The following is a 16187-nucleotide window of genomic DNA, read 5'->3' as shown; positions in this document are numbered from 1 at the left end:
GTATATAAGAAATAAATTACATTACATTACATATAGTGCTGGGATCTGTGCCCAACTTTGGGCGTGAGGATTTACACCCACTGAAACCTGGTATAAATCCGTGCACATAAGTTTGGCATAGATCCCCTCTGAATTCAATAATACCGCACCCCTCTTTAGTGATCGCCCCTGACTGCCCATGCCCCTCCCATGGTTTTGCTCCCCTTTTCAGTTGTGCACTAAAAGATTTGCATACATATCTTTATAGAACAGTGTTTAGCAAATCCTAACTGGAGCCAATTAGTTGCAATAATTGGTTGTTGACACCCAACTATTGCTAATTATTAGCTTGTTACTCAATTACATTGCACATACAAGTTTGGCATGCAACCAAATTTTTGTATGCAATTTTGGGCACCATATATAATCCGAGGGAGAGCGCGTAAAATTAGGCACATATTTCCTGGGCATTTTATATACCTATTAGAGAATGGCACGGGGACAGATTTTTCACCGTCCCCGCAATTCTTTCGCTGTCCCTGCCCCTTCCTGAAAGCTCCGTCCTCATCTGCACAAGCCTCAAACACTTTAAAATCCTAAGTAGCAACATTCTAGAGCTCAGATTGTGATGTCATAATGCCTCATTCCACCAATGCCTAAGCTCCGTCCTCATCTGCACAAGCCTCAAACCCTTTAAAATCCTAAGTAGCAACATTCTAGAGCTCAGATTGTGATGTCATAATGCCTCATTCCACCAATGCCTAAGCTCCGTCCTCATCTGCACAAGCCTCAAACCTTTTAAAATCCTAAGTAGCAACATTCTAGAGCTCAGATTGTGATGTCATAATGCCTCATTCCACCAATGCCTAAGCTCCGTCCTCATCTGCACAAGCCTCAAACCCTTTAAAATCCTAAGTAGCAACATTCTAGAGCTCAGATTGTGATGTCATAATGCCTCATTCCACCAATGCCTAAGCTCCGTCCTCATCTGCAGAAGCCTCAAACCCTTTAAAATCCTAAGTAGCAACATTCTAGAGCTCAGATTGTGATGTCATAATGCCTCATTCCACCAATGCCTAAGCTCCGTCCTCATCTGCACAAGCCTCAAACCCTTTAAAATCCTAAGTAGCAACATTCTAGAGCTCAGATTGTGATGTCATAATGCCTCATTCCACCAATGCCTAAGCTCCGTCCTCATCTGCACAAGCCTCAAACCCTTTAAAATCCTAAGTAGCAACATTCTAGAGCTCAGATTGTGATGTCATAATGCCTCATTCCACCAATGCCTAAGCTCCGTCCTCATCTGCACAAGCCTCAAACCCTTTAAAATCCTAAGTAGCAACATTCTAGAGCTCAGATTGTGATGTCATAATGCCTCATTCCACCAATGCCTAAGCTCCGTCCTCATCTGCACAAGCCTCAAACCCTTTAAAATCCTAAGTAGCAACATTCTAGAGCTCAGATTGTGATGTCATAATGCCTCATTCCACCAATGCCTAAGCTCCGTCCTCATCTGCACAAGCCTCAAACCCTTTAAAATCATAAGTGTTTGAGGCTTGTGCAGCTAAGACAGGGCTTACAGGAATGGGGCAGGGACAGCAACAGAGACAAAACTCACGGGGACAGGACAGGGAAATTGAGTTCCTGTGGGGACGGTGAAAAATTTGTCTCCGTGTCATTTTCTAATACCGATGTGACAGTGTGGTTTTATAAAATCCCTATTCTATCCTAAAAGACACTTTATATACGGAAAAAGCTCTAAAAAAATGACTTCCTCGAAAACTGAAGGGTTGTAGATTTTATGCTATCAAGCAAAACTCTTGTACATAAGAGACAAATGCTCTCTTAAAGGAAAATATTGGGAGAGGGCGAAATATGCACTAACATCTATGCATTGGCCCTGTCCTGAGCAGTGAGCGTCATTATCTTAAGCAAGTGCTAAAAAATAAAAATCAGTGTGGAAGCCATGAATATCGCCCACCTGCTCCTCTGAAGGACATGGCGGTACTTGAGAGAGTCCAAAGGAGAGCAACGAAACTGGTAAGAGGGCTGGAACATTGCCCATACGCCGAGAGGTTGGATAGGCTGGGGCTCTTCTCTCTGGAAAAAAGGAGGCTCAGGGGAGATATGATAGAGACCTTCAAGATCATGAGGGGCATAGAGAGGGTGGATAGGGACAGATTCTTCAGACTGAAGGGGACAACAGGTACGAGGGGGCATTTGGAGAAACTGAAGGGAGATAGGTTCAAAACAAATGCAAGGAAGTTTTTTTTTTCACACAAAGGGTCGTGGACACTTGGAATGCGCTACCGGAGGAAGTGATCAGGCAGAGTACGGTACAAGGATTCAAACAGGGATTGGACGGATTCCTGAGGGATAAAGGGATCGTGGGATACTGAGAGAGGTGCTGGGATGTAACACAAGTATAGAAAGCTAACCAGGTAATAAGTATAGAAAGCCAACCAGGTCGTGCATGTGCAAGACCGGAGGGTTAGGACTTCGATGGGAAGATAGGACTCAATGGGAAACCAAGGTGGCAAGGGAGCCCCTTCTGGTGACTCAGACAGGCCGTGACCTGTTCGGGCCGCCGCGGGAGCGGACTGCTGGGCGGGATGGACCTATGGTCTGACCCGGCGGAGGCACTGCTTATGTTCTTATGTTCTTATGTTCTCTCTGTCCCTGTCTTAGCACTTTTCTCCTGGCCCACTCTTCCTCGGCTTATTTTCTGTTCTGGCCGGTTCATCTCCTCCACATACTTTCTGCGATATTTCCTTTCTCCCACCTTCATTCCCCATTCCAATTAGCCTCCACAATGCTGTCCACATTCCCATCCCCTCCAGCCTCTTGCCCTACTTGGTTAATATACCCCCCCCCCCACACACACACACACACCACCACCACACACACACTTCTAGTGCATCACTAGAACAGTTGCTGTGTTTTCTTTTGGCATTGTGTGACCCTTTATGACTTTGCAATGCTTAAATTCTAGTCAGGAACACAAAACTCACACTCACCAAGAGCAACACAGTGTCAACAGAAAGCAGAACTGTTCTGGAGAAAGTAGAAGAGAGTGAGTATTGGGGAACAGGACCAGGGAGCCAAAGCTAGGCCTATCTCGGCGTTCTTTAACAGAACTATAAATGAGGATGATTTTTTTTGTAAGCCTTCTGTTTCTTTGTTTACTATATTGTAGTTGACAGTAGTGTTATTCGACAAAATGGACTTTTAGGACTTTAGAAGCCCTTGAGAATTTCTCTGGTGACTCTCAATTACACCCAAATAATTTAGGGGCTTTTTATTATGTTTTCAAATTATGTATGTTAAGTTGGAATCAGCCTAGAAATGTTATGATAGAGCAGAATATAAATAAATATTACTGACATTAAGCCCTCATTGCATGTAACATGCAAGAAAACACTTACTACAAAACACGTAAAAGTATTATATGGTAACTTCCTCTGTTCCACATGCTAATTATGTATTTTGGGGTTTTAAAAATATTTTTAGATGGGGTGTATCCTGGGACGGGAATAAGCATGGAATTAGCATATTTTGATTAGCAGGCGCTAACTAGATAATGAAGAGAGAAGGCGGTAAGTGCTCCTGCATTAACCTTGTGGAAGTGCCACCTGCTAATGACAGTAGCACCCAGCTTGCAGAGAAAACTTTGGAAATTATTTTTAATAAGTGCTGATTTGAATCTGGGCTTAGTGTGTGGGGAAAGTCCCATATAAAGACATGCTAAGCCCAGATTCTAACATCTTTTAGTAAGAATATTATATTTTAATAATATTCTCCTGTAATTTTCACTCTGAAGAGCTATTGAGAAACTCACTCTTACAGAGGGTGGAATAGGCAGGGATTGCTTCCTAGAATTTGCATTAATTCTGTAATGCAGAGTTCATTACTGTGAAAATGGGGAAATTCTATAAGTGGGTGCATTCATTTAGACACCCCCAACGCCACACAGTAGAAGAATGTTCTATAAAGTAGGGCCAACCTCAGCCCTCACCCAGTTGGGTTTTCAGGATTTCCCCAATGAATATGCATGAAATCTATTTACATACAACAGAGGCAGTACATGTAAACAGGTCTCATGCACATTTATTTGAGAAATTCTGAAAACCCAATTGGGTTGTGGTCGTCAGGGACTGAGGTTGAACACCCCTGGTATAAAGGAACGTAAGCACCTAGCTTATGTTATGGAATACCAGCATAACCTGATATTGACATACTTAATGCTTTAGCATCCAGCCATAACATTAAATTACTAAGGGGTGCTGAAAAGTTCAGTCCAACCAAGAAGATATTGACATTGATATGGTTCAATCAATGATCTGAAACAATGTCAAAACATAGAATTTAGTTTCTGCGAATTGGCACTCAACAAAATAAGATAACATTCTTTTCAGCTACAGTGACAAAATAATGCTCAGAATTTAGGAAGTCAATTGGTTGAGCTGAGAAATTTTCAGCACTCCTTCATACATTAAAATTTATATTCCTCCCCTACCCCAGAGAGTTCATGGTGGATTACAATGAAATAATACTGTACTGGGAAGAGACCCAGTTAAATATTCACCAATGAATCCATTCTTCAAACAACCCACACACAAAAAATACAATCTGAAGAAAAATTCAATTGCTCAAGGCAAATTTCTTGTTTTTGAAAGCTTCTTGAATGTCTGTTCTTATTAAATAAGGAAAATCGTTCTAAACAGAAGGGGTCCGATAAAACATAAGAACATAAGAACATAAGCAGTACCTCCGCCGGGTCAGACCATAGGTCCATCCCGCCCAGCAGTCCGCTCCCGCGGCGGCCCGTACAGGTCACGGCCTGTCTGAGTCACCAGAAGGGGCCCCCTTGCCACCTTGGTTTCCCATTGAGTCCTATCTTCCCATCGAAGTCCTAACCCTCCGGTCTTGCACATGCACGACCTGGTTGGATTTCTATACTTATTACCTGGTTAGCTTTCTATACCTGTGTTACATCCCAGCACCTCTCTCAGTATCCCACGATCCCCCTATCCCTCAGGAATCCGTCCAATCCCTGTTTGAATCCTTGTACCGTACTCTGCCTGATCACTTCCTCCGGTAGCGCATTCCAAGTGTCCACGACCCTTTGGGTGAAAAAAAACTTCCTTAGACCATTGACAAAACTGTTTATCTAGCTTTGGGCAGGGAAATGTGAGCTTTGGGCGGGGTCATGCGTAACGCCTCCCTTGCACATATGCGTTAACGGATGGAATCGGCAAATGGCATGCAAATTGTGTGCAAAAAAATTGCATGCTGTCTTGAAATGCGCGTGCAACTAAATTGGCTAGCAAGCCAATTAGTGCTAATAATTGGGCACTGACGATCAGTCATTGGCTTTAATTGGCAACAATTTGGATTTGCGTGAATATCTTGCCAAGCGCTATTCTACAAAGATTCATGCACAAATCTTATAGTGTGCAACTGAAAAGGGGGCATGGCCATTGGAGGGGCAGGAGCATGTCAGGAGCATTCAATTGAATAAAGATGCACAAAGTGTTAATACCGGGGATCTGCGCCTAATTTACACACCTAGATTCACACCAGGTTTCAATTGGCGTAAATCCTTGCGGCCAAAGTTTGGCCTGGACGCTAACTCTGAGCACTATTCTACACACAGCGTGCAATTTGAAGCGCCAATTATAGACTAGCATTCCATGCATTTTTTTTTTTTTTTGCACTATTTTTTCAGCGAACCCACAATATTTGGCATATAGCAATGGGGAATATCAAATCAATGAAATCTAAAGTTAAAATATCTCCATTTACAAATTTAAATAGAGAAATAAATTCCAAATTAACTCCCCCCCACATTACTAAACTGCGATAGTGGTTATTAGCGTAGGGAGCCGCACTGAATGCTCCGCGTTGCCCTGACGCTCATAGGAACTCTATGAGCGTCAGGAGCAGCGCAGAGCATTCGTCATGGTTCCCTGTGCTAATAACCGCCATCGCAGTTTAGTAAAAGGGGGTGGTGGTGTAAGTTCTTTAAACCTCAATTAAAGTCAAGGATTAAAAGCAACGACTTTCAGACCAACAAACGTATTTCATGCAGGAGGGAAAAAAGATCCTAGAATGTCAATGGAGCACATACTTACTGACTAATTCCATCACTAGCATCACATGTGTTGGCTCAGCCAATACAACAGAGTCCAAAGTTCAAATAGTGCACGATACTCAAAAACTCCAAATAATGTCAAACTAACTAGGGAACAGAATCATAAAGTAGAATTTATCTCAAAAAAGTCAATCCTGATGCCTAGTCCTGTGTAAGTTACACAGGTATGTGTAGAATTGCTTGTACAGAGTTTTGTGTATGTGTCTATAAATGTGTTCTATATATTGTATATTAAATACAATATATAGAACCACCAAAATAAACCAAAATGACACTGGAGAGAATTTCTTTACTCTTAATTATAGACGGGAGCAAGCCTCAGAATATCGAGTATTACATTTTCACCCATTCAAGGTTCTTTCAAAGAGAAAGACATTTCTTTTCTCTTACTCACATTCACATCACTGGCTTGAACCCATCCTCCCTCCCTTCTTTCTAACGTTAAGTATAAATTTTATTTCTTCAATCATTTTCATTAAAACTGCTATTTAATGCTATTTGATCCTGAAGGAACTGTGTAATTCATTCATAATAAAGACTATTTAAACCTCACAGTTCATTTCAGAGACTCTGGACAGACAGAAAGTGCATTAGTGCAAAAGTGTACTAGTGTAATGTAATGTAATGTAATTTATTTCTTATATACCGCTATATCCGTTAGGTTCTAAGCGGTTACAGAAAATATACATTAAAATTATAAGTAAGGAAGGTACTTAGAAAATTCCCTCACTGTCCCGAAGGCTCACAATCTAACTAAAGTACCTAAAGAGAATAGAGAAGTGAGAAGTACAGATAGAGGAAAGAGTAAGAAATAAACATTCTAACAAGATTGTATTGAATTGAGTATTTTAGAAGGCAAAAAGAGAGGATAGAAAGGTATAGATGCAGAAGGAGGAACCGTTGAACAAGGAATTTTGGAGAAATTTAAATAGTAGAAGTAGAACAAGACAAAAAATTAATGGCAAAACAGTGAGTAAGATTAAAAATAATTAATAAACTGGAAAAAAAAAAAAAAAAATAGTGCTTCAAAGTGCCATTCCAAAAAGTCCATATGTGCTGTAAACTTTTAAACCTCATAGAGCTTAAAGTACTTGGCTTTGTTCTTATGCTCTTTAGGAACCAGGCCCGTTGCTTGCTACTCACAGTCCAACGTGGCCCACGTTTCGCGGGATCAAATTATATCCCCGCTGCATCAGGGAAGAGTCTTTTTGCAACGCTTATCTGGGCTACAGGCCAACTCCTGACGGTTCATATCTCCAGTGTCATTTTGGTTTATTTTGGTGGTTCTATATATTGTATTTAATCGATAGGTAACCATCAGGTTTTTTCCTACTTTTGTTCTATAAACGTGTATATGCCATTATTCTAAATGCATATAAATGTGAGCATCGAGGTTATAGAATTCTCCTTTTAATGGTAATGTAGCAGATAACGCAGAACCGTTAACCCACCCTCAACTAGTTGCATTCCATGTTATCTGAGTTTTGTTTTAGCAAACTTTGCCCTGCGGTAGTGGCACTACTGCCCTAAAAAAAACGTTCAGGGAACACCCCAACAGTTATTGCAGAGAGTGTGAACCTAACACGTCTTCATTTTTGTAGGTCTCTATGTGCTCTTGTTGACCTTTATTTGAGGCTCTTTTGTACCGAGTAGGTTGACGATAATTATTTTCCACAAGTTTGTTTAATTTTTGTAGTCACATGCAGACTTCAATGGTTAATGGTTTAATTGCGGAGAGATCTTTTCTAGCCTTATGTTGGGAAAAGTTCATATTATTCCGTGTGCTGGATTGCTGGGGTTTGTCTTATGCTCTCTTGGTAGGTTCTCTTCTTCTGTAGTGCGTTCTTTTGTTTTGTCCTCTGTCCTGTTTTGTGTTATTCTACAAGATCTTGTCCTACAGTGGTCTCCAACACGTAGCCCAAGGCCACACGCAACCCTAAAGTCTTCCATTATGGCTCTCAAACAGTTGGCTGAAATGCTCTTCAAATCCTGTAACTGCATTAATTTCAGTCTTGCCCACTTGACATAATAACTACAAGCAAACTACAACTGTTACTCGGGTGTCTCATTTATAGAATTTGCTATTTTTGACAATCCAAAATAAAGTGAGTTTTAAAAATATGTCTTTGAAGTGTTGTAGAATCAATATTAGTATTCACTTTTAAATGTTTAATACTCAGTCTGAAAAAGCATGTCAAAGCAGTTAACAAAACTAGTATGTGTAAGTGTGAAATCATTTGGTGACCCTCAGAGCTTTCTTGTATTCACACTGCGGTCCTTTACATGAAAAAGGTTGGAGACCACTGTTTTTCTAGTCCAGTCAGCATTACAAATTTTTTTTTTTTTTTTTTTAATCTTATATTCTGCTTATGCCTAAGCAGATTACAAAACAAAACATAATCATAAGATTAAAACATTCAAAACAGTATAAAACACAATAAAACAAAACAATATACAGATAAAACATTTCCCCGAACTCTATAAAGTGAGCGCTAATATTTAGAATAATGGCACATAAAGGCATACATGGCAATGATCCACCTATGCCAGGGGTGTCCAATGTCGGTCCTCGAGGGCCGCAGTCCAGTCGGATTTTCAGGATTTCCCCAATGAATATACATGTGGTCTATTTGCATGCACTGCTTTCATTGTATGCTAATAGATCTCATGCATATTCATTGGGGAAATCCTGAAAACCTCGAGGACCGACATTGGACACCCCTGACCTATGCATTATTCAGTAAATGTGTGCATATCTTACAGAACAAGTACGAGGGCGAATCACAAATGAAAGGCAATTGTTAATTTGCATGATAACTGGAACAGAGCTAGCAAAATGCAACATATGTTCTCATACATTGCCTGTTGGATAGCTCATCCACGCACAGTGCAGCGCTCGGCTTTTAGTCATGTGGCAGCCACAAGGTCAGAAACATGGACGCTCCATTGCAAGATTGCACCATCGAAGAACAACGTGCAGTAGTGTGCTTTTTTTGGGCAGAGGGAGTGAAACCTGTGGAAATTCACTGTCGGATAGTGACTCAATATGGAAATAGCACCAGGAATCAAGGAAAGGTTTATAAGTGGGAAGAACAGGTGTAACTGATGAGGTTGTTCTGGTTGGAAGGAGATGTACACAGATGGATCAGGAATTGGTTGGCGGGTAGGAAGCTGAGGGTAGGAGTGAAGGGCCACTACTCGGACTGGAGGAGGGTCAAGAGTGGTGTTCCGCAGGGGTCGGTGCTTGGACCGCTGCTATTCAATGTATTCATAAATGATCTAGAAACAGGGACGAAGTGCGAAATAATAAAATTCGCAGACGACATGTGGGAAACAGAAACCCGAGGTACAGCTACACGATGGAAGGGCTGTTATTGAGTGAGAGTACCCAAGAAAGGGACTTGGGGGTATTAGTGGACAAGACAGTGAAGCCGTAAGCACAGTGCGCCGCGGCCGCTATGAAAGCAAATAGAATGCTAGGTATAATCAAGAAGGGTATTACAACCAGAACGAAAGAAGTTATCCTGCCGTTGTATCGGGCGATGGTGCGCCCGCATCTGGAGTACTGCATCCAATAGTGGTCGCCGTACCTAAAGAAAGATATGGCGATACTCGAGAGGGTTCAGAAGAGAGTGACACTTTTGATTAAAGGTATGGAAAACCTTTCAAATGCTGAAAGACTGGAGAAACTGAGGCTCTTTTCCCTGGAGAAGCGGAGACTTAGAGGGGATATGATAGAGACTTATAAGATCATGAAGGGCATAGAGAAAGTGGAGAGGGGCAGATTCTTCAAACTTTCAAAAACTACAAGAATGAGAGGCCATTCAGAAAAATTAAGAGGGGACAGATTTTAGAACCAATGCTAGGAAGTTCTTCTTCACCCAACGGGTGGTGGACACCTGGAATGCGCTTCCAGAGGGTGTGATAGGACAGGGTACGGTATTGGAGTTCAAGAAGGGATTGGACAACTTTCTGAAGGAAAAGGGGATAGAAGGCTATAGATAGAGGATTACGCACAGGTCTGGACCTGATGGGCCGCCGCGTGAGCGGACTCCTGGGCATGATGGATCTCTGGTCTGACCCAGCAGAGGCACTGCTTATGTTCTTATGTTATTATGTTAACATCGTGCACACAAGAGCACACTGACAGGGCGGATGCCTTAATTAGAGAAGACCAATGGATAATGGTGGCTCAATTGGATGCAGATTTGGATATCAGCTATGAACCTGCATTTGCTATAATGCATGATGACATGGGATATAGGAAAGTCTGCGCACAAAGGGTTCCCAAACAGCTTACTGCATAAGTAACAGTGTGTGGAAGTTACAACCCGGTTCCTGAGACAGTATGAAGAAGATCCGAGTATTAAGAACATAAGAATTGCTGCTGCTGGGTCAGACTAGTGGTCCATCGTGCCCAGCAGTCCGCTCACGCGGTGGCCCCCAGGTCATAGACTAGTGCTTCGGAAGAGCGTTCCAGTTTTCTACCACTCTCTGGGTGAACAAGAACTTCTTTACGTTTGTACGGAATCTATCCCCTTTTAACTTTAGAGAGTGCCCTCTCGTTCTCCCTACCTTGGAGAGGGTGAACAACCTGTCTTTATCTACTAAGTCTATTCCCTTCATTATCTTGAATGTTTCGATTATGTCCCCTCTCAGTCTTCTCTTTTCAAGGGAGAAGAGGCCCAGTTTCTCCAATCTTTCACTATACGGCAACTCCTCCAGCCCCTTAACCATTTTTATCGCTCTTCTGTGGACCCTTTCGAGTAGTACCGTGTCCTTCTTCATGTATGGTGACCAGTGCTGGACACAGTACTCCAGATGAGGGAATACCATGGCCCGGTACAGCGGTATGATAACCTGGAGAGAATTGTCACCAGCAACGAGCCATGGGTGCAAAAGAGCAAAAGACAAAGCATGATGAAGTAAAGGAAGTAGCCAAAAAAACATCTTCTCTGCAGGAATGGAGAAGCGAGTTGAACAATACAACAAATATGCCATCTTGCATGGGGACTATGTGGAAAAGTGATAGGCTCAATTGCTCACAGTTACTTCTGTTAAAGCCGTTAAATGGATTTTGCCTTTACTTTTTTATTTACCCTCAAATATTATAAATGGGTGTAGACATAAGTGGATGCTGGGCGGAGCATAGCCAGGGCTCACGCTTACAGCCATGAAAGATGTCTATATAGAAAATCACCCTTTAATTGCTCCAATAGTAAGATTTGTTTCATCTTTCTATTCTATGGGGTCCTTTTACTGAGCTGTGGTAAACACTAGTGCATGCTTACCGCAGCGTAGAAGGGTGTACCGCGGGATGTACTAAGGCATCACAGGTTAATTTTGCAACTTGCATTCACAAACCATTCATTAAAAGACAGTATTTATTTTTTCAGGGAGGGGACATGTCTAGAGGTGGACAGTGGACATTTCTGTGCTAGTCAGCGAATTGGCATTACCACAGGCTAGCTGATCGGCATGTGAGCTCTTATGGCCTGCAAAATTGGTGATGAGAGTGCTCACACACTAATCTTTTTTAATGGCCATGCACTAATGGCACCATTGGCAAATGGCCCTTAATACAAAAATTAGAAAAGCAGCCATTTTACTGGTGCGCAAAAAAATGGAGTTAGTGTGCGGAAAAGACCTACATAAGGGTATGCTGAGACCACCTTTTAGTACAGCCTTGTAAAAGGACCCCTATATAAGAGTCTGTGTATTTATATACAATGGGCCTGGTATTCAAAAACAGGATGGACTCCTATATTTGTGCCCTATTTTAAGCCAAATTTAGGAATCTAATTTCCAACTGAAAATTCATCTTAATTTAGGTAATACTTATAAATTTAGGCCTGCTATTTGAGACCAATTTGTAAGGCTAATGCTGAAAACCATTACTAAAATCCTAACCTCTTTTCCTAATCCTAAAGTTGCCCGTTGCCACCCAGCTAAGTGTAAGAGTTCAGTGAAATTTGGAGAATAACGTTAGGCACACCGCCCTAGTAAAATTTTCAAAGTTAGAAATATAAATCCTTCGAATATGGGCCCTATATTCACGCATGAGAGCATTTCCAAAGCTGTCCACGTGGTTAAATGGTTATTTATCTGCTAAATGAGCTATTTGGCACCAGCCCTTCCTCCTGATGGTTCTTTCCGTTTGTGTGACTGTCAGGATCTACTGTTTTGCTTTGGTTGAAGCTGCTCTTTGTTGCCCTTCAAAAGCTGCTGCCCTAGATGACTACCCGGGCCTGCTTCATGGTTGTGACAGCGGTTGTTGCATTGCCTTTTCTTGTATTATGCACAATTTAGTAACGTGTGTTGCAACAGGCATTGCAGAGGCTGCTTCTGGAACACACAGATTTTGCTGCTGATATCCAAAACTTGCCAATTTCGATCTCTGCCTTATCTCGACCAATTGCTGATTCCATATCTACCATCTTGTAGCCTTCGCTCTTTACAACAGAACCTGTTTACTGTTCCTACTGCAAGACAAATTACACAGGAGGCCACTCACAGTAGCATTTTTTCGGTGACAGGCCACTCTCTATGGAATGCTCTCCCTCTCTCATCACTGGATAGATTTAAATCTGCCCTTAAAACCTATTTGTACAAAGATGCCTTTCAGTAATGATTCTTCCCCTGCCCATCTCTGAGAGGCGACTGGAATAGAAGCCTGCAATATTTGATATAGCCTTTCCTCTCTCTGTCCTATCCAAGTTTATCCAAGTTTATTAAATAGTTTGATTAATCGCCATATCAAAATTCAAGGCGATGTACAAAATAAAACACGTAGTTATAAAACATAGGTAAAATATTATATAAATAAATACTGTTACAAACACAAATCACAATATTAAAATAAACATAGATTATTGGACATTGTTTAGAAACAAAAGGAAAGTTCATTAATGGTTACAATGCATATTAAAAAAAAATAAAAATAAAAGGTAATCACATGGGGGGGGGGAAAATTACTAATAATATGATAGTAAAAGATCGTTAATCGCTAAAAGCATTATTAAAAAGGAAACTTTTAAGCTTACTCTTAAATTTGTCTAGATTCTTTTATGCCATTTTGTCTATCATTTAATGCCATTCCCTCCTTATGTCTATATATTTTTGTCTCTTCTCATTTCACTCTATTTTTATGTGTTTATATGTACACCACCTAGATGCATTGTGATGGGTGGTATATCAAATCTTAAATACATTTATAACTTGATCTTATCTCCTATAGCCTAGGGCTCCTTTTATGAAGGCTCGTTAGCGGTTTAACACGCATAATAGCGTGCACTAAACCGCCGGACGCGCTAGACGCTACCGCCCCCTCTTGAGCAGGTGGTAGTTTTTCGGCCAGTGTGGGGGTTAACGTGTGATGAAAAGCCATGGCTTTGTAAAAGGAGCCCTTAATGTATCATAACTTATTCTAAAAAATATTTTCATTGAATATCAGAGCCACAGTGAGGAACAGGTGGCCAACAAACTACAAACTACAAAATCATTTTCTACAGTATTTTACAATCCGAAAAGAACAATCTTGGCACAATGTTCACACTGTCTCCACTGTTACCTTCCCTCTTTACCGTCCTCCTCCTTACTATAATCATGTGTGGTCTTATGTTACACCTTCCTGAGCTATATTAATAGCTGATGTAATGAGTGGTCTTCCTTTGTATGGTTTGAAGGTACTTAATTGTATATATTTGAAACATCATCAGATGACACAGCACAAAGCGGAATATTATTTCTTTTTCAAAACTACACCTTAGCCACTATAAAACCATCTTCGTTGAGATCCCCAAAATATTCCCTTCTCTCTGCTTTACGGAAAATCTCAAATTATGTATCAATTTACTTAAAACATCAAATGATTTATTTTCTGATTTTGTTATTTTTTTTCTTTTCCAATTGTAATAAAAATTTAAAAAATCACCAATAGATTTAAAAGGACTTCCTCATATTTCGGGCACAAACTGAGAAAAGCCTTCATGACACAGGCCGTTCGTTTAAGTTAGAAAAACTGCAAACGTTGCAGTTGTAGATTTTTTTGTTCATATTGCAAAGCAAGTAAAAGCAGCAGCATGATTTGCAACATAATCATTTACAATACAACTTTGGAAGCATTAGATGATTAGATGATTGTTAGCAATAAATGAGTACATTATAACATCATATATAAAGAAGAAAATTACATGTTTAAAAATTGATAAAGTTCATGGGAAAAGCAGTTCAGATTATAAAATTTCTGCTATAAGCCCAGTAAAAATGTTAAAGAACAATCATTTCGTAACCCTTCCTTCAGAATCTTCTAAGTTTGCCGATGCACATTTGTAGGCTATAGTTCTGCAGATTTTAACATTATTCTTCGTCTTCCATGGTCCATGGGAAACCCAGAAATTCAATGCCAGCACCATATCAGGAGACCAGCATTGAATTTCCAGGATTTTTTTATGGTTGGCTTTTTAGGTGGGTCTATCTGAAGTTAGCCGGTTAGCCGATGAATATTGGCAGACAGCTGGCTATGTGCTATTATTTTGTCAGCTGTGAGCCATTCCCGGATGGCTAAATAGCCCTAAGACTTTTATGATAATTTGTCTAGAGACCTGTTCATTTTGTATCAAGTAAGAATGCAATGTTCCTCTTTGTAGAAGTTAGATTTTAGAGTTGGAGCAGTTAAGTCTTTGCCTGAATTTTGCAGCTCATTCAAGAAGTGCCTTGAAATGAGTCCTCAAAAATACCCGAGACTACGGTAAAGATAAGAAAACAAAGAGAAAAGATTTTATTTTAAAAAAAAAGGGTGGGGGGGGGGAACAAAAAATATTTGGCTAAAAGAAAAAGCTGCAGGAAAACAGAATGAGAGAGCAGAAAGAGTGGAAGAAAAGATTACGTTTGTTGGTGAAGGATTCTCTAAGATTTATTTATATAGAGAGGAACATTCTCCAGAATTTGCTCCTAGAAAGTTCTTTACCCTCAGAATAAAAACAATGTTCTTCTACAGAAAGAAGTGGGCTGTAGGATCTATTGGGAGAGAGAAGAGAACAGGACTCGCAGTCCCTCATCACATTCAACAGACAAGAACCATGGAGGGAAGAAACGGTAATCTAAAAGAAATTGTAACCCAAGAAACAAGGAAGAGGAAAGAAATGTCTTCTCCCGTCACCTCGGCAAATAAAGAAAAAAAAAAAATAAAAAATCAACCAGAAGAGTAAACAAGACTATGGACTGACCTTTTATGATAAAATTCAGGTACCTCCATGAAGATGGAAATTCATCACCATGTCCAACTGTGAAATCCTTCTATAGAAAACCAATAAAATCCACCAGTACCCTGAGGTGCCCATGGTACCCAAGGGTGCAGAGCAGAGCTCCGGTTCATCCTGCCCTGAGCAGAAAGCTGCTGAAAAAGCTGGAAGCTGCATATGCCCTCTCCTATTGTCTTTTTGGACACTTATTAAGGTTCTTTATCTGAGAGTCCCTGTGGTTGGTTTCATGTGTTATTTAAGCACAGACTTGAACAACCACGAACGGGAAGGAAGAGGAGATTTTGTACCAGAAGGAAAGAGCGGGGGCCTAGTATTACCGCCCCATCTCTGGCTGCTGGGTGTGAGAAGAAGCAGTGGAAGGAGGAGGAGGAAGAGGTGAGTGGAGCTGTCCAGAGACACCCAGCAGGGAAGCAGAGGGTGCCAGAGACAAGGGAGACCAGGCTTACCTTGATGGTGCAATCCATATCACCTTACTAAGCCTTCAGGTGTCTTCACAAATTCCTTAAAGATGCCATGCCAACACCATGGACTACTACAGAGCGCAGCTGCAATTAAGTTTTGCACATCAGTGCCGGATGCAGACTTGTGTTTTTTTTTTCTCTCTCTCACTCTAAATTTGGGAAGTGAAGTCACAAAAACCACTGAAGCTAGTTTCCTATGGGTGTAACCGAGTTGCAGCTTTGAAACTCAAGGCTTTTTTTTTTTTTTTTGTCTAATTTCTTTGTCCTTGTGCATCTGTAAATTATGTCAGTTTGTGAGATGAGGAGACTTAATGAAAAGGAAATTTAAAA

The 16187-nt window shown here is 40.8% G+C and overlaps 1 protein-coding gene across 2 annotated transcripts in view; it reads right to left on the bottom strand.

Annotated features, from left to right (window-relative positions):
- Nucleotides 1-15965, bottom strand: part of LOC117368938 (retroviral integration site protein Fli-1 homolog) — a 119925-nt gene extending 103960 nt beyond the window's left edge. The window contains exon 1 of one of the 2 annotated variants that reach the window (XM_033962731.1): nt 15843-15965. In XM_033962731.1, coding sequence (XP_033818622.1) covers nt 15843-15860 — 18 coding nt within the window. In that variant the 5' untranslated portion in view covers nt 15861-15965. Of the gene's footprint in view, nt 1-15360; nt 15458-15842 lie in introns of those variants that run through there. The other variant, XM_033962732.1, reaches the window with a different exon arrangement.
- Nucleotides 15966-16187: the final 222 nt, after the last annotated feature.

This window comes from Geotrypetes seraphini, chromosome 11 (assembly GCF_902459505.1).
Source record: "Geotrypetes seraphini chromosome 11, aGeoSer1.1, whole genome shotgun sequence".
NCBI classification, from domain to species: Eukaryota; Metazoa; Chordata; class Amphibia; order Gymnophiona; family Dermophiidae; genus Geotrypetes; species Geotrypetes seraphini.
The sequence above is the reverse complement of the archived record's forward strand: the minus strand, read 5'-3'. Positions and strand labels throughout refer to the sequence as shown.